Raw genomic sequence first — 19,574 nt, 5'->3', positions numbered from 1 at the left:
AAATCCAACTTAATGATTGACATGAGAAAGCAAATTATATGAAATAGTAAATCACCTTTATATTTTTTAGCATCTTTAAACTTTATACAGTAAGGAAAAACATTTGTAAATTGAAGAATTATCAAATGAGCGTTGCATTACCTCGACAAATCGAGGTTGATTCACTGATTGTTTTCCATGTTTCTTGAATAACAGGTCTTATCATACCCACCAAGAAACTATGTTAAAAAAAAGGTTGTAGGCTCCCAAGAGAGAATCTCAGTCCATTGATCTCCTCTTTTTCTATCTCATCACCATCACCACTGCATTCCACACAAATCAAGTTCAATTATAAAATTAAAAGGGATATAAATAATAACAACAATTACAAAACTATCTACTTTTAAAGTAAAGAAGCAAAGTGTACTTCTGCTGTACACTTATATATATAGAAACTTATATATATAGAAACTGATTGAACTAAAAAATAAATGATTACAAATTGGAATCCTAGCTTTCAAGAGGCTAGTTCTCTCCTTGAGCTTTAACTTTAACAGAAATAGATCCAAGATGATGACCGACTGAATCTAAACTCCCACTTAAAGATAAACAACACCAACATATCCTAATTGACTAAAAGACCTTATTGCCCCCACCATCTCTACTTAAGCCACACTTAGAGAACCACAACCGAATGTGCATGGTTGTTTATAATATTATAGTCACATGAGAAATGAGATGCAATTAAGAAACTGAATAAACCTAACCACAATGGAAATAATGATGCATTTGGAGAATCTTTTGTGTGTGTGTGTGTGTATATATCACATTAGTTGTTGTAATTCTCTCATAAGTGCTTATGTGCTTGAATCATACCAATCATAGATTAAAACATAACCTTCCTTGTGGACTCAAATACCATTTTTCCTAATTTTTTTTGCAGTGCTTTTATATACTCGAAAGGGAAATTGAAAGTTATAACACAATATGTTAGTATATCAGAAGATATATGTCTCATATTATCTTAATTTTGACAAATACCACCCATATTTAGAGGTTATTTGAGTCAATTTCTATAACCTAATATTTGAATGTTCAACTAATAGGTATTTGGTCGATACGGTGGTGAAGATCAGAAAACACCATTGACTATGAGTTGGTGATGTTTACTTGTCACGTTTTGATTGAATCTTTCACCCGCTTTGATTCTCAGAGTCTGTCAGACTTTGATTCTTTGCTAGTATACTTTATTTGAGGCATTTGGATTTTACTGTGTATTAAGGTTTTTTCTATGATTTTATTTTTTTTTTCAATTTCTTACATTATACTTTGCACGGCTAGAAGCCAATGCCCTTTTCTTTTATAAAACTGCACTTCTCAAAAAATATGATTTAGTGCAAATCATTGATATATCATTTTATACATTATTATTTAGAGAATAAATTAATATCAAGCTGGAATAAAAAGGAATTCAAAGGAATTGAAATGAAATATTTTGATATTAAAGCCTTTAGGTGACAAATACATGAAATTTAATTTGCTCAAAATACATCTAATTCAACAACAGAAAGATTCTATGATTTTTTTGACACAAGAACATGAAATATATGTCATTCTTAAATTATATTCCCTCTTAAATATATATTTATGCTAAATGATCATTGAGTTTAATAACACACTTGTATCGAGCAAACTTTTCAGCCAACTTTGTTGACTTTTACATTATTAGAACCATACCATTTGAATATATATAGAAAAAAAGGTTAGCAGCCGGGGAGTTCAATCTCTATATATTATGATCCCTGTGTATCATCATATTTCATAATTCATTCTGGACGTAGAAAGCATGGAGCTGTTTCTCCCATTTTCAGCCTCTATAGCAGCGATTGTTTTTTCTTTGCTACTAAAATTCCTGCTGCAAAGCTTTAAAGGAAAGAGAGTGAAGAACAGAGAACCACCTCAAGCAAAGGGCCGATGGCCGGTAATAGGACACCTGCGCCTTCTAGGTGGACCTGAATTACCTCTTAGGGTCTTAGGTGGCATGGCAGATAAATATGGCCCCATTTTCACCATCAAGCTTGGTGTTGACAATGTTTTGGTGGTGAGTAACGCTGAGATGGCGAAAGAGTGCTTTACCACAAATGATAAGGTGTTTGCAAGTCGACCCAAGTCAATGGCAGTAGAACACATGGGCTATAACTATGCCATCTTGGCTCTAGCTCCTTATGGTGACTACTGGCGACAAGTGCGCAAGATCTTGACACTCGAGGTTCTCTCTCAGCGACGCGTGGAGATGCTTGGACCTCTTCGTGCTTCAGAGGTTAAAGCATCCATGGGAGATATATATAATGCTTGGGTAAAGAATAAAGAGAGTGGAAGTTCCGACATGGTAAAGGTGGATATGAAACAATGGTTTCAGAACTTGATATTAAATGTTGTGGTCAGGGTTGTTTCAGGAAAAAGGTTTTCACCTGATGACAAAGAAGGGGTTCGATTTCAAAAAGTGATAAGGAAATTCTTTGTGTTATTGGGCACATTTGTGGTGTCTGATTTTATTCCATATCTCAAGCCTTTGGACCTGGGAGGATACGAGAAAAAAATGAAGATGACAGGAGAAGAGATGTACGGAATTGTAACAGGATGGCTAGAGGATCACAAGAGAGTGAGGGCGGAGGAAAAGCAGCAACATGAAAGAAGCCAAGTCTTCATGGATGTTCTGATTTCGGTTCTTGAAGGTGCCTCCCCAGAGGAATTCCGTGGTTTTGACCATGATACCATAATCAAGGCTACATGTTTGGTAAACCTTATTAATCTTTCTATATCTCATCATCATTATGAGCTACTATTACTAGCTAGAGTTTGTTAATTAATCGTTTAATTATATATAGTTTCTTCCACATTCATTATAGTACGTATTTGCAACAGTTTTCAGTGGCAAAGATAAGCTGTGCAAAAAAATAAAATCAATTATCAGCATGCATGCATGCATGTTGCTTGAAATCTAGCTAATATAAGAAATTTGTTTTAACTTCAAACTTGCAGACTGTTTTAGCTGCGGGATTGGACACATCGTCTGCAACGTTAACATGGGCTTTATGTTTGTTGCTCAACAACCCAAGAGTATTAAAAATTGCCCAAGATGAATTGGATGAGCATGTTGGAAGGAAGAGAGCAGTAGAGGAGTCGGACCTGAAGAACCTTGTTTACCTTGACGCAATCGTTAAAGAAACACTGCGTTTATACCCGCCTGGACCTCTAAACCTTCCTCATGAGTCCATGGAGGATTGCGTTATTGGTGGCTACAAAATCCCTAAAGGCACACGTTTATTGACTAATCTTTGGAAAATTCAACATGATCCTAATAAATGGTCACATCCTGAAGAATTTCAGCCAGAAAGATTCTTGACAAGTCATAAACATGTTGATGTCAGGGGAAACAATTATGAATTGCTTCCTTTCGGTAGTGGTAGAAGAGTATGCCCTGCTATTCCCTTTGCTCTTCGGTCTTTGCATATAACTTTAGCTACTTTAATACAACAATTTGTGCTTAAAAACCCATCGAAAGAACCCATTGATATGAGTGAAAGCGCTGGAGTGACTATCAGCAAAGCGATCCCACTTGAGGTCCTTCTGGCGCCTCGTTTATCCCTTGATATGTACCCTGCAGTTGCTGCATGATACGTTTGCTTCGAATCATCACCGACCATGCGCCCACACTCTAGTCTTATTGAACAACCATTCCAAGACAATTAATCCCGAAAAATCACAAAGTCTTCTTACTATCTTATCAACAGCTTGTTAATTAGTCATACTACTAAATCTGTTTTGGATTTTTATTATTTCATGCAGTATAATGGATACTACTTTGTTTTGGATTTTCATTATTTCATGCAATGGTTTTTAGTTTCTTCTGCTTGTATATATGCTCTGTATATAGAGCCATCCCTTGTTTACATTTTAAGCATCGATAATTAGCATGAAAATTTTCGCTGTTTAATTACACGAACATTGTGTTATCAGAGCTAGCTATGTTGCACGCATAATAGTTGCTTTATATCAATTTTAAAATGGTACAAGTCAACACTACTATATATTAGCATGGCTTCCCAATTTTCAGACTATGTGTTTTTGAGCATTAAAAAAATATCCTTTCCAAGTCAGAAGAGATATGGGATTTTTTACAGAATGATTACACTGTTGCCTGGATTAATCGGTTCGGTTGTCATCATCGGTTCACCTGTTATATGCATGCATGATTGGAACTTTAGTTTTAATGAGTATTTATGAATTTATATCATCTTATGTTTTAATTAGTAGTTTATTATTTAGAATTTAGCTTCTAGATTGACCCAAGTATATGGAGTTGTACCGGTCCTTAGCTTGTACCGAGTCTTCTGGTAGAACAAGTAGCATGGCTTCTTTCATGGGTCAACGTGTGTATCTAAGATGATTATATATAGCCTTTAGTGCTATGAATAAAATAGTTTTTTTGCTCTTTACTTTTCAGATTGCTGCACATTTAATTTATTACATTAGAAAAAACCTTTCTTCTTCCTTTCTTCATACATTTCGTGAGTGATAACAGTAATAAAAGGAGTTTGTTATTTTGGTCTTATATCCAACATACGCACACGGAAACTAATGAAGCTCAACAAATAGAGATATCCAAAAGAAAGATACCCATGTTTTGTTGTTCATCCAACATGGAAAGGATGAAACTGTTTTCCTCATAATCGTTTCTAGAGAATAATGGAACATTTTAAAGACTTCGTATCCAGGGTCTGCTATGGTTATCACCATCAAGCAATAGCAGCGACACCTTTAGCACGACGGACACTTTGAGCGGCGACATCAAACAAACGCGTTTTTGTCGCCGCTAAAAGTGTCTGTCGCCGCTAAAAGCTTATGTTGGCGATCCGCCTCATTTCAACCCTAACCGTCGATTTAGGCCATGATCCAACGACTAGGAGGATGTAGAAAACTCCGCGTTATTTTCCCTCCGGTGTGTCGCCGCTAAAGGCTACTCGTCGTCGCTATTGCTAGTTCTGGCGATCCGCGTCATTTCAACCCCAACAGTTGATTTAAGTGATGATCCAACGATGTAGAAAACCCCGGATTGTTTTCCCTCCGATGTGTCACCGCTAAAGGTGTCGCTGCTAAAGAGCCTCGACAATAAAATCTGCTTCGTCTTCACTTTCTTCCCTGATCTACTTCTGTGTTTTCCCTTCTTCTCTCTTCTTTCTGCTCACCACCTTCGACCCCATCGGAATTTCACCGAAATCTTCGATATTTCACCTCTCTTCCTCTCCATTTTCCCCCTTTCTCTTTTCCTTTTCTCTTCTCCCTAATAAATTTGTGTTGGTTGTCGGAATTTTGAGACCCCCCACCTTTCTCGCCGGAGTATACCGCCACCACCACTGTTCATGACGAAATTTTGATAATTTTGATATTTTAGATGTGTATTTGTATTTGTATTTTGTGTTTGTAGATGTGGATATGTATTTGTATTTGCATTTCTATGTATATGAGTATCTTGAGTGTATTTTATGTATGTATTTGTGTTTTTGTATGCTCATTTACATGTATATGTATGTAAATTCTGTATGTGTATGTGTTTTTGTATGTATATGTGTATTTTGTATGTATGTGTATTTGTATGTATACAAATACATACAAATAGCGGCGATACCTTTAGTGGCAACAAATAGTATTAGCAGCGACACGCCTTTAACGGCGACAGAAGGCAATAGCGGCGACCAGTGGAGCATTAGCGACGAACCAACAGTAGTGATCCTTTAGCGGCGACATTTTCGACCTTTAACGACGACGCCCGTCGCCAGTAATACTCTAATTTCTTGTAGTGCACCAGTCAGTGACGAAAGCTTCTAGAGGCCTAGGGGGGCCAAGGCCTCCCCGTTTTTCTCATTCTTAGCTATAAATATTATATAAACTAGGTTATAACCGTGTACTACACGGAACCAACGTAAAATCATTTTAGAAGTTAATAGATGTTATAATTAATAATACATTTGCAAACAAATATTTTTTAGAAGCTTAAAGGTTTTATCCATAACTATAAAATTGTTAGTTTAAACCCGTAGAAATTATGTTTGTGAAAGATTAACACTATTAATTTACAAGGATTTATTAATTTTCTAATTTAAGAAGATTAAAGCTTTGTCAGTAATTTTATAATTTTGTTTTTAAATTAATATATACAATGTTATAAATATCCAATTCACTTATAATTGTCTTTTAAAATAAATACATACACTATTATGAATATCCAATTTACTTTTTGTATATTTAGATATTTGATAAAATCGCAAAGTTGCACCATACAATATAAAATTTGAGTACAGTTAATGGTCAGCTTACCAATTATACCCTCCTAGATTCAAAAAGAAAGAAAGTGGCTATTAACATACATAATAAATCAAAAGTAGCAATAAGTAATTTAAAGGTTGTTTAAATTTCTGTAATTTAAAGGTTGTTCAAGTTTATGCGGAAGCAAATGACATGCCAATTGACTAAATATGGATATCTTGCAAGTTTGGATGCAGAATTGACCAAGATGAGACTTTTCATGAGACCATATTCCTAATTTTGCCAAAATAAACTGTGTGTTAGGTCCAAAAGCATAATGATTGCTTGAAGTACCGAATGTATTTTTGACAATATTTTAAGCATTTATCTTAATGACATCTGAAAAATTATTAGACATTTATATTTGTACTTCAAAAAGGTCAACTAAATAAGTAAATACCAACTTTGATAGAGAGTAATTCAACCTCTAAATTTCTGATCATTTACTACCCAAAAACATCACGAGGAAAAATATGTTTTGTAGGAAAATAAAATGATAACATATAAAAACATATATATGAAAAATGTATGTACAATGCATAATTCTAAGTCTTATTCTTTACACCATTTTAATTTTAATTTAAGAATTTTTATTTTCACATGTAAAAAAATTAAAAGACAACAGAGGCTCATTAAAACCCAATTAAGTGATAAAAAGATAATTTTGTGACGTTAAAATTCCACAAACAAAATTGGGTTACAATGCAATTTTTCTATTCCATTACATGATAAATGAAGAAAAAAAGGAATGGAAATTAACAAACGGAGTGAATCACCTTCGTTCGGCAGTAGTTTATTCCATTGCTTCCTTCTCTGATCCATTATATTAAACACTACCTTAGTCTTTTCGGTAATGATGCTTTAGCAAATACCCCAGATCCAAATAAGCTTATATGAGCTCATTTAAGCTTTGTGCATACCTTAAATAAATAGGTAGAAGTTTGCAATTATCACTAATTATTTTTACTTTTTCTTCACAACTCCAAATCCAACTTAATGATTGACATGAGAAAGCAAATTATATGAAATAGTAAATCACCTTTATATTTTTTAGCATCTTTAAACTTTATACAGTAAGGAAAAACATTTGTAAATTGAAGAATTATCAAATGAGCGTTGCATTACCTCGACAAATCGAGGTTGATTCACTGATTGTTTTCCATGTTTCTTGAATAACAGGTCTTATCATACCCACCAAGAAACTATGTTAAAAAAAAGGTTGTAGGCTCCCAAGAGAGAATCTCAGTCCATTGATCTCCTCTTTTTCTATCTCATCACCATCACCACTGCATTCCACACAAATCAAGTTCAATTATAAAATTAAAAGGGATATAAATAATAACAACAATTACAAAACTATCTACTTTTAAAGTAAAGAAGCAAAGTGTACTTCTGTTGTACACCTATATATATAGAAACTTATATATATAGAAACTGATTGAACTAAAAAATAAATGATTACAAATTGGAATCCTAGCTTTCAAGAGGCTAGTTCTCTCCTTGAGCTTTAACTTTAACAGAAATAGATCCAAGATGATGACCGACTGAATCTAAACTCCCACTTAAAGATAAACAACACCAACATATCCTAATTGACTAAAAGACCTTATTGCCCCCACCATCTCTACTTAAGCCACACTTAGAGAACCACAACCGAATGTGCATGGTTGTTTATAATATTATAGTCACATGAGAAATGAGATGCAATTAAGAAACTGAATAAACCTAACCACAATGGAAATAATGATGCATTTGGAGAATCTTTTGTGTGTGTGTGTGTGTATATATCACATTAGTTGTTGTAATTCTCTCATAAGTGCTTATGTGCTTGAATCATAGCAATCATAGATTAAAACATAACCTTCCTTGTGGACTCAAATACCATTTTTCCTAATTTTTTTTGCAGTGCTTTTATATACTCGAAAGGGAAATTGAAAGTTATAACACAATATGTTAGTATATCAGAAGATATATGTCTCATATTATCTTAATTTTGACAAATACCACCCATATTTAGAGGTTATTTGAGTCAATTTCTATAACCTAATATTTGAATGTTCAACTAATAGGTATTTGGTCGATACGGTGGTGAAGATCAGAAAACACCTTTGACTATGAGTTGGTGATGTTTACTTGTCACGTTTTGATTGAATCTTTCACCCGCTTTGATTCTCAGAGTCTGTCAGCCTTTGATTCTTTGCTAGTATACTTTATTTGAGGCATTTGGATTTTACTGTGTATTAAGGTTTTTTCTATGATTTTATTTTTTTTTTCAATTTCTTACATTATACTTTGCACGGCTAGAAGCCAATGCCCTTTTCTTTTATAAAACTGCACTTCTCAAAAAATATGATTTAGTGCAAATCATTGATATATCATTTTATACATTATTATTTAGAGAATAAATTAATATCAAGCTGGAATAAAAAGGAATTCAAAGGAATTGAAATGAAATATTTTGATATTAAAGCCTTTAGGTGACAAATACATGAAATTTAATTTGCTCAAAATACATCTAATTCAACAACAGAAAGATTCTATGATTTTTTTGACACAAGAACATGAAATATATGTCATTCTTAAATTATATTCCCTCTTAAATATATATTTATGCTAAATGATCATTGAGTTTAATAACACACTTGTATCGAGCAAACTTTTCAGCCAACTTTGTTGACTTTTACATTATTAGAACCATACCATTTGAATATATATAGAAAAAAAGGTTAGCAGCCGGGGAGTTCAATCTCTATATATTATGATCCCTGTGTATCATCATATTTCATAATTCATTCTGGACGTAGAAAGCATGGAGCTGTTTCTCCCATTTTCAGCCTCTATAGCAGCGATTGTTTTTTCTTTGCTACTAAAATTCCTGCTGCAAAGCTTAGAAGGAAAGAGAGTGAAGAACAGAGAACCACCTCAAGCAAAGGGCCGATGGCCGGTAATAGGACACCTGCGCCTTCTAGGTGGACCTGAATTACCTCACAGGGTCTTAGGTGGCATGGCAGATAAATATGGCCCCATTTTCACCATCAAGCTTGGTGTTCACAATGTTTTGGTGGTGAGTAACGCTGAGATGGCGAAAGAGTGCTTTACCACAAATGATAAGGTGTTTGCAAGTCGACCCAAGTCAATGGCAGTAGAACACATGGGCTATAACTATGCCATCTTGGCTCTAGCTCCTTATGGTGACTACTGGCGACAAGTGCGCAAGATCTTGACACTCGAGGTTCTCTCTCAGCGACGCGTGGAGATGCTTGGACCTCTTCGTGCTTCAGAGGTTAAAGCATCCATGGGAGATATATATAATGCTTGGGTAAAGAATAAAGAGAGTGGAAGTTCCGACATGGTAAAGGTGGATATGAAACAATGGTTTCAGAACTTGATATTAAATGTTGTGGTCAGGGTTGTTTCAGGAAAAAGGTTTTCACCTGATGACAAAGAAGGGGTTCGATTTCAAAAAGTGATAAGGAAATTCTTTGTGTTATTGGGCACATTTGTGGTGTCTGATTTTATTCCATATCTCAAGCCTTTGGACCTGGGAGGATACGAGAAAAAAATGAAGATGACAGGAGAAGAGATGTACGGAATTGTAACAGGATGGCTAGAGGATCACAAGAGAGTGAGGGCGGAGGAAAAGCAGCAACATGAAAGAAGCCAAGTCTTCATGGATGTTCTGATTTCGGTTCTTGAAGGTGCCTCCCCAGAGGAATTCCGTGGTTTTGACCATGATACCATAATCAAGGCTACATGTTTGGTAAACCTTATTAATCTTTCTATATCTCATCATCATTATGAGCTACTATTACTAGCTAGAGTTTGTTAATTAATCGTTTAATTATATATAGTTTCTTCCACATTCATTATAGTACGTATTTGCAACAGCTTTCAGTGGCAAAGATAAGCTGTGCAAAAAAATAAAATCAATTATCAGCATGCATGCATGCATGTTGCTTGAAATCTAGCTAATATAAGAAATTTGTTTTAACTTCAAACTTGCAGACTGTTTTAGCTGCGGGATTGGACACATCGTCTGCAACGTTAACATGGGCTTTATGTTTGTTGCTCAACAACCCAAGAGTATTAAAAATTGCCCAAGATGAATTGGATGAGCATGTTGGAAGGAAGAGAGCAGTAGAGGAGTCGGACCTGAAGAACCTTGTTTACCTTGACGCAATCGTTAAAGAAACACTGCGTTTATACCCGCCTGGACCTCTAAACCTTCCTCATGAGTCCATGGAGGATTGCGTTATTGGTGGCTACAAAATCCCTAAAGGCACACGTTTATTGACTAATCTTTGGAAAATTCAACATGATCCTAATAAATGGTCACATCCTGAAGAATTTCACCAGAAAGATTCTTGACAAGTCGTAAACATGTTGACGTCAGGGGAAACAATTATGAATTGCTTCCTTTCGGTAGTGGTAGAAGAGTATGCCCTGCTATTCCCTTTGCTCTTCGGTCTTTGCATATAACTTTAGCTACTTTAATACAACAATTTGTGCTTAAAAACCCATCGAAAGAACCCATTGATATGAGTGAAAGCGCTGGAGTGACTATCAGCAAAGCGATCCCACTTGAGGTCCTTCTGGCGCCTCGTTTATCCCTTGATATGTACCCTGCAGTTGCTGCATGATACGTTTGCTTCGAATCATCACCGACCATGCGCCCACACTCTAGTCTTATTGAACAACCATTCCAAGACAATTAATCCCGAAAAATCACAAAGTCTTCTTACTATCTTATCAACAGCTTGTTAATTAGTCATACTACTAAATCTGTTTTGGATTTTTATTATTTCATGCAGTATAATGGATACTACTTTGTTTTGGATTTTCATTGTTTCATGCAATGGTTTTTAGTTTCTTCTGCTTGTATATATGCTCTGTATATAGAGCCATCCCTTGTTTACATTTTAAGCATCGATAATTAGCATGAAAATTTTCGCTGTTTAATTACACGAACATTGTGTTATCAGAGCTAGCTATGTTGCACGCATAATAGTTGCTTTATATCAATTTTAAAATGGTACAAGTCAACACTACTATATATTAGCATGGCTTCCCAATTTTCAGACTATGTGTTTTTGAGCATGAAAAAAATATCCTTTCCAAGTCAGAAGAGATATGGGATTTTTTACAGAATGCATGATTACACTGTTTCCTGGATTAATCGGTTCGGTTGTCATCGGTTCACCCGTTATATGCATGCATGATTGGAACTTTAGTTTTAATGAGTATTTATGAATTTATATCATCTTATGTTTTAATTAGTAGTTTATTATTTAGAATTTAGCTTCTAGATTGACCCAAGTATATGGAGTTGTACCGGTCCTTAGCTTGTACCGAGTCTTCTGGTAGAACAAGTAGCATGGCTTCTTTCATGGGTCACGTGTGTATCTAAGATGATTATATATAGCCTTTAGTGCTATGAATAAAATAGTTTTTTTGCTCTTTACTTTTCGGATTGCTGCACATTTAATTTATTACATTAGAAAAAACCTTTCTTCTTCCTTTCTTCATACATTTCGTGAGTGATAACAGTAATAAAAGGAGTTTGTTATTTTGGTCTTATATCCAACATACGCACACGGAAACTAATGAAGCTCAACAAATAGAGATATCCAAAAGAAAGATACCCATGTTTTGTTGTTCATCCAACATGGAAAGGATGAAACTGTTTTCCTCATAATCGTTTCTAGAGAATAATGGAACATTTTAAAGACTTCGTATCCAGGGTCTGCTATGGTTATCACCATCAAGCAATAGCAGCGACACCTTTAGCACGACGGACACTTTGAGCGGCGACATCAAACAAACGCGTTTTTGTCGCCGCTAAAAGTGTCTGTCGCCGCTAAAAGCTTATGTTGGCGATCCGCCTCATTTCAACCCTAACCGTCGATTTAGGCCATGATCCAACGACTAGGAGGATGTAGAAAACTCCGCGTTATTTTCCCTCCGGTGTGTCGCCGCTAAAGGCTACTCGTCGTCGCTATTGCTAGTTCTGGCGATCCGCGTCATTTCAACCCCAACAGTTGATTTAAGTGATGATCCAACGATGTAGAAAACCCCGGATTGTTTTCCCTCCGATGTGTCACCGCTAAAGGTGTCGCTGCTAAAGAGCCTCGACAATAAAATCTGCTTCGTCTTCACTTTCTTCCCTGATCTACTTCTGTGTTTTCCCTTCTTCTCTCTTCTTTCTGCTCACCACCTTCGACCCCATCGGAATTTCACCGAAATCTTCGATATTTCACCTCTCTTCCTCTCCATTTTCCCCCTTTCTCTTTTCCTTTTCTCTTCTCCCTAATAAATTTGTGTTGGTTGTCGGAATTTTGAGACCCCCCACCTTTCTCGCCGGAGTATACCGCCACCACCACTGTTCATGACGAAATTTTGATAATTTTGATATTTTAGATGTGTATTTGTATTTGTATTTTGTGTTTGTAGATGTGGATATGTATTTGTATTTGCATTTCTATGTATACGAGTATCTTGAGTGTATTTTATGTATGTATATGTGTTTTTGTATGCTCATTTATATGTATATGTATGTAAATTCTGTATGTGTATGTGTTTTTGTATGTATATGTGTATTTTGTATGTGTATTATGTATGTATGTGTATTTGTATGTATACAAATACATACAAATAGCGGCGATACCTTTAGTGGCAACAAATAGTATTAGCAGCGACACGCCTTTAACGGCGACAGAAGGCAATAGCGGCGACCAGTGGAGCATTAGCGACGAACCAACAGTAGTGATCATTTAGCGGCGACATTTTCGACCTTTAGCGACGACGCCCGTCGCCAGTAATACTCTAATTTCTTGTAGTGCACCAGTCAGTGACGGAAGCTTCTAGAGGCCTAGGGGGGCCAAGGCCTCCCCGTTTTTCTCATTGTCAGCTATAAATATTATATAAACTAGGTTATAACCGTGTACTACACGGAACCAACGTAAAATCATTTTAGAAGTTAATAGATGTTATAACTAATAATACATTTGCAAACAAATATTTTTTAGAAGCTTAAAGGTTTTATCCATAACTATAAAATTGTTAGTTTAAACCCGTAGAAATTATGTTTGTGAAAGATTAACACTATTAATTTACAAGGATTTATTAATTTATTAATTTAAGAAGATTAAAGCTTTGTCAGTAACTTTATAATTTTGTTTTTAAATTAATATATACAATGTTATAAATATCCAATTTACTTATAATTGTCTTTTAAAATAAATACATACACTATTATGAATATCCAATTTACTTTGTGTATATTTAGATATTTGATAAAATCGCAAAGTTGCACCATACAATATAAAATTTGAGTACAGTTAATAGTCAGCTTACCAATTATACCCTCCTAGATTCAAAAAGAAAGAAAGAAAGTGGCTATTAACATACATAATAAATCAAAAGTAGCAATAAGTAATTTAAAGGTTGTTTAAATTTCTGTAATTTAAAGGTTGTTCAAGTTTATGCGGAAGCAAATGACATGCCAATTGACTAAATATGGATATCTTGCAAGTTTGGATGCAGAATTGACCAAGATGAGACTTTTCATGAGACCATATTCCTAATTTTGCCAAAATAAATTGTGTGTTAGGTCCAAAAGCATAATGATTGCTTGAAGTACCGAATGTATTTTTGACAATATTTTAAGCATTTATCTTAATGACATCTGAAAAATTATTAGACATTTATATTTGTACTTCAAAAAGGTCAACTAAATAAGTAAATACCAACTTTGATAGAGAGTAATTCAACCTCTAAATTTCTGATCATTTACTACCCAAAAACATCACGAGGAAAAATATGTTTTGTAGGAAAATAAAATGATAACATATAAAAACATATATATGAAAAATGTATGTACAATGCATAATTCTAAGTCTTATTCTTTACACCATTTTAATTTTAATTTAAGAATTTTTATTTTCACATGTAAAAAAATTAAAAGACAACAGAGGCTCATTAAAACCCAATTAAGTGATAAAAAGATAATTTTGTGACGTTAAAATTCCACAAACAAAATTGGGTTACAATGCAATTTTTCTATTCCATTACATGATAAATGAAGAAAAAAAGGAATGGAAATTAACAAACGGAGTGAATCACCTTCGTTCGACAGTAGTTTATTCCATTGCTTCCTTCTCTGATCCATTATATTAAACACTACCTTAGTCTTTTCGGTAATGATGCTTTAGCAAATACCCCAGATCCAAATAAGCTTATATGAGCTCATTTAAGCTTTGTGCATACCTTAAATAAATAGGTAGAAGTTTGCAATTATCACTAATTATTTTTACTTTTTCTTCACAACTCCAAATCCAACTTAATGATTGACATGAGAAAGCAAATTATATGAAATAGTAAATCACCTTTATATTTTTTAGCATCTTTAAACTTTATACAGTAAGGAAAAACATTTGTAAATTGAAGAATTATCAAATGAGCGTTGCATTACCTCGACAAATCGAGGTTGATTCACTGATTGTTTTCCATGTTTCTTGAATAACAGGTCTTATCATACCCACCAAGAAACTATGTTAAAAAAAAGGTTGTAGGCTCCCAAGAGAGAATCTCAGTCCATTGATCTCCTCTTTTTCTATCTCGTCACCATCACCACTGCATTCCACACAAATCAAGTTCAATTATAAAATTAAAAGGGATATAAATAATAACAACAATTACAAAACTATCTACTTTTAAAGTAAAGAAGCAAAGTGTACTTCTGTTGTACACTTATATATATAGAAACTTATATATATAGAAACTGATTGAACTAAAAAATAAATGATTACAAATTGGAATCCTAGCTTTCAAGAGGCTAGTTCTCTCCTTGAGCTTTAACTTTAACATAAATAGATCCAAGATGATGACCGACTGAATCTAAACTCCCACTTAAAGATAAACAACACCAACATATCCTAATTGACTAAAAGACCTTATTGCCCCCACCATCTCTACTTAAGCCACACTTAGAGAACCACAACCGAATGTGCATGGTTGTTTATAATATTATAGTCACATGAGAAATGAGATGCAATTAAGAAACTGAATAAACCTAACCACAATGGAAATAATGATGCATTTGGAGAATCTTTTGTGTGTGTGTGTGTGTATATATCACATTAGTTGTTGTAATTCTCTCATAAGTGCTTATGTGCTTGAATCATACCAATCATAGATTAAAACATAACCTTCCTTGTGGACTCAAATACCATTTTTCCTAATTTTTTTTGCAGTGCTTTTATATACTCGAAAGGGAAATTGAAAGTTATAACACAATATGTTAGTATATCAGAAGATATATGTCTCATATTATCTTAATTTTGACAAATACCACCCATATTTAGAGGTTATTTGAGTCAATTTCTATAACCCTAATATTTGAATGTTCAACTAATAGGTATTTGGTCGATACGGTGGTGAAGATCAGAAAACACCTTTGACTATGAGTTGGTGATCACGTTTTGATTGAATCTTTCACCCGCTTTGATTCTCAGAGTCTGTCAGCCTTTGATTCTTTGCTAGTATACTTTATTTGAGGCATTTGGATTTTACTGTGTATTAAGGTTTTTTCTATGATTTTATTTTTTTTTTCAATTTCTTACATTATACTTTGCACGGCTAGAAGCCAATGCCCTTTTCTTTTATAAAACTGCACTTCTCAAAAAATATGATTTAGTGCAAATCATTGATATATCATTTTATACATTATTATTTAGAGAATAAATTAATATCAAGCTGGAATAAAAAGGAATTCAAAGGAATTGAAATGAAATATTTTGATATTAAAGCCTTTAGGTGACAAATACATGAAATTTAATTTGCTCAAAATACATCTAACTCAACAACAGAAAGATTCTATGATTTTTTTGACACAAGAACATGAAATATATGTCATTCTTAAATTATATTCCCTCTTAAATATATATTTATGCTAAATGATCATTAAGTTTAATAACACACTTGTATCGAGCAAACTTTTCAGCCAACTTTGTTGACTTTTACATTATTAGAACCATACCATTTGAATATATATAGAAAAAAAGGTTAGCAGCCGGGGAGTTCAATCTCTATATATTATGATCCCTGTGTATCATCATATTTCATAATTCATTCTGGACGTAGAAAGCATGGAGCTGTTTCTCCCATTTTCAGCCTCTATAGCAGCGATTGTTTTTTCTTTGCTACTAAAATTCCTGCTGCAAAGCTTTAAAGGAAAGAGAGTGAAGAACAGAGAACCACCTCAAGCAAAGGGACGATGGCCGGTAATAGGACACCTGCGCCTTCTAGGTGGACCTGAATTACCTCACAGGGTCTTAGGTGGCATGGCAGATAAATATGGCCCCATTTTCACCATCAAGCTTGGTGTTGACAATGTTTTGGTGGTGAGTAACGCTGAGATGGCGAAAGAGTGCTTTACCACAAATGATAAGGTGTTTGCAAGTCGACCCAAGTCAATGGCAGTAGAACACATGGGCTATAACTATGCCATCTTGGCTCTAGCTCCTTATGGTGACTACTGGCGACAAGTGCGCAAGATCTTGACACTCGAGGTTCTCTCTCAGCGACGCGTGGAGATGCTTGGACCTCTTCGTGCTTCAGAGGTTAAAGCATCCATGGGAGATATATATAATGCTTGGGTAAAGAATAAAGAGAGTGGAAGTTCCGACATGGTAAAGGTGGATATGAAACAATGGTTTCAGAACTTGATATTAAATGTTGTGGTCAGGGTTGTTTCAGGAAAAAGGTTTTCACCTGATGACAAAGAAGGGGTTCGATTTCAAAAAGTGATAAGGAAATTCTTTGTGTTATTGGGCACATTTGTGGTGTCTGATTTTATTCCATATCTCAAGCCTTTGGACCTGGGAGGATACGAGAAAAAAATGAAGATGACAGGAGAAGAGATGTACGGAATTGTAACAGGATGGCTAGAGGATCACAAGAGAGTGAGGGCGGAGGAAAAGCAGCAACATGAAAGAAGCCAAGTCTTCATGGATGTTCTGATTTCGGTTCTTGAAGGTGCCTCCCCAGAGGAATTCCGTGGTTTTGACCATGATACCATAATCAAGGCTACATGTTTGGTAAACCTTATTAATCTTTCTATATCTCATCATCATTATGAGCTACTATTACTAGCTAGAGTTTGTTAATTAATCGTTTAATTATATATAGTTTCTTCCACATTCATTATAGTACGTATTTGCAACAGTTTTCAGTGGCAAAGATAAGCTGTGCAAAAAAATAAAATCAATTATCAGCATGCATGCATGCATGTTGCTTGAAATCTAGCTAATATAAGAAATTTGTTTTAACTTCAAACTTGCAGACTGTTTTAGCTGCGGGATTGGACACATCGGCTGCAACGTTAACATGGGCTTTATGTTTGTTGCTCAACAACCCAAGAGTATTAAAAATTGCCCAAGATGAATTGGATGAGCATGTTGGAAGGAAGAGAGCAGTAGAGGAGTCGGACCTGAAGAACCTTGTTTACCTTGACGCAATCGTTAAAGAAACACTGCGTTTATACCCGCCTGGACCTCTAAACCTTCCTCATGAGTCCATGGAGGATTGCGTTATTGGTGGCTACAAAATCCCTAAAGGCACACGTTTATTGACTAATCTTTGGAAAATTCAACATGATCCTAATAAATGGTCACATCCTGAAGAATTTCAGCCAGAAAGATTCTTGACAAGTCATAAACATGTTGACCTCAGGGGAAACAATTATGAATTGCTTCCTTTCGGTAGTGGTAGAAGAGTATGCCCTGCTATTCCCTTTGCTCTTCGGTCTTTGCATATAACTTTAGCTACTTTAATACAACAATTTGTGCTTAAAAACCCATCGAAAGAACCCATTGATATGAGTGAAAGCGCTGGAGTGACTATCAGCAAAGCGATCCCACTTGAGGTCCTTCTGGCGCCTCGTTTATCCCTTGATATGTACCCTGCAGTTGCTGCATGATACGTTTGCTTCGAATCATCACCGACCATGCGCCCACACTCTAGTCTTATTGAACAACCATTCCAAGACAATTAATCCCGAAAAATCACAAAGTCTTCTTACTATCTTATCAACAGCTTGTTAATTAGTCATACTACTAAATCTGTTTTGGATTTTTATTATTTCATGCAGTATAATGGATACTACTTTGTTTTGGATTTTCATTATTTCATGCAATGGTTTTTAGTTTCTTCTGCTTGTATATATGCTCTGTATATAGAGCCATCCCTTGTTTACATTTTAAGCATCGATAATTAGCATGAAAATTTTCGCTGTTTAATTACACGAACATTGTGTTATCAGAGCTAGCTATGTTGCACGCATAATAGTTGCTTTATATCAATTTTAAAATGGTACAAGTCAACACTACTATATATTAGCATGGCTTCCCAATTTTCAGACTATGTGTTTTTGAGCATGAAAAAAATATCCTTTCCAAGTCAGAAGAGATATGGGATTTTTTACAGAATGATTACACTGTTGCCTGGATTAATCGGTTCGGTTGTCATCGGTTCACCCGTTATATGCATGCATGATTGGAACTTTAGTTTTAATGAGTATTTATGAATTTATATCATCTTATGTTTTAATTAGTAGTTTATTATTTAGAATTTAGCTTCTAGATTGACCCAAGTATATGGAGTTGTACCGGTCCTTAGCTTGTACCGAGTCTTCTGGTAGAACAAGTAGCATGGCTTCTTTCATGGGTCACGTGTGTATCTAAGATGATTATATATAGCCTTTAGTGCTATGAATAAAATAGTTTTTTTGCTCTTTACTTTTCGGATTGCTGCACATTTAATTTATTACATTAGAAAAAACCTTTCTTCTTCCTTTCTTCATACATTTCGTGAGTGATAACAGTAATAAAAGGAGTTTGTTATTTTGGTCTTATATCCAACATACGCACACGGAAACTAATGAAGCTCAACAAATAGAGATATCCAAAAGAAAGATACCCATGTTTTGTTGTTCATCCAACATGGAAAGGATGAAACTGTTTTCCTCATAATCGTTTCTAGAGAATAATGGAACATTTTAAAGACTTCGTATCCAGGGTCTGCTATGGTTATCACCATCAAGCAATAGCAGCGACACCTTTAGCACGACGGACACTTTGAGCGGCGACATCAAACAAACGCGTTTTTGTCGCCGCTAAAAGTGTCTGTCGCCGCTAAAAGCTTATGTTGGCGATCCGCCTCATTTCAACCCT

General features: G+C 34.9%; 1 protein-coding gene and 2 pseudogenes across 1 annotated transcript; all 3 read left to right on the top strand.

Moving 5' to 3' along the window:
* Nucleotides 1-1,825: 1,825 nt before the first annotated feature.
* Nucleotides 1,826-3,828, top strand: LOC145096237 (cytochrome P450 CYP82D47 pseudogene; annotated as a pseudogene).
* Nucleotides 3,829-9,154: 5,326 nt separating this feature from the next.
* On the top strand, nucleotides 9,155-11,156 carry LOC145094898 (cytochrome P450 CYP82D47-like; annotated as a pseudogene).
* Nucleotides 11,157-16,490: 5,334 nt separating this feature from the next.
* On the top strand, nucleotides 16,491-18,493 carry LOC145094897 (cytochrome P450 CYP82D47-like). Its single transcript, XM_079032882.1, has 2 exons — nucleotides 16,491-17,441; nucleotides 17,687-18,493. The coding sequence occupies exons 1-2, from the start codon at nucleotides 16,491-16,493 to the stop codon at nucleotides 18,320-18,322; spliced, it is 1,587 nt and encodes a 528-aa protein (XP_078889008.1). The 3' UTR covers nucleotides 18,323-18,493.
* Nucleotides 18,494-19,574: the final 1,081 nt, after the last annotated feature.

Source organism: Lactuca serriola, chromosome 3 (genome assembly GCF_051521515.1).
Source record: "Lactuca serriola cultivar US96UC23 chromosome 3, Lser_US96UC23_V15, whole genome shotgun sequence".
Lineage (NCBI taxonomy): Eukaryota > Viridiplantae > Streptophyta > Magnoliopsida > Asterales > Asteraceae > Lactuca > Lactuca serriola.
Note: the sequence above shows the minus strand (reverse complement) of the source record. Positions and strands in the feature narration are given on the sequence as shown.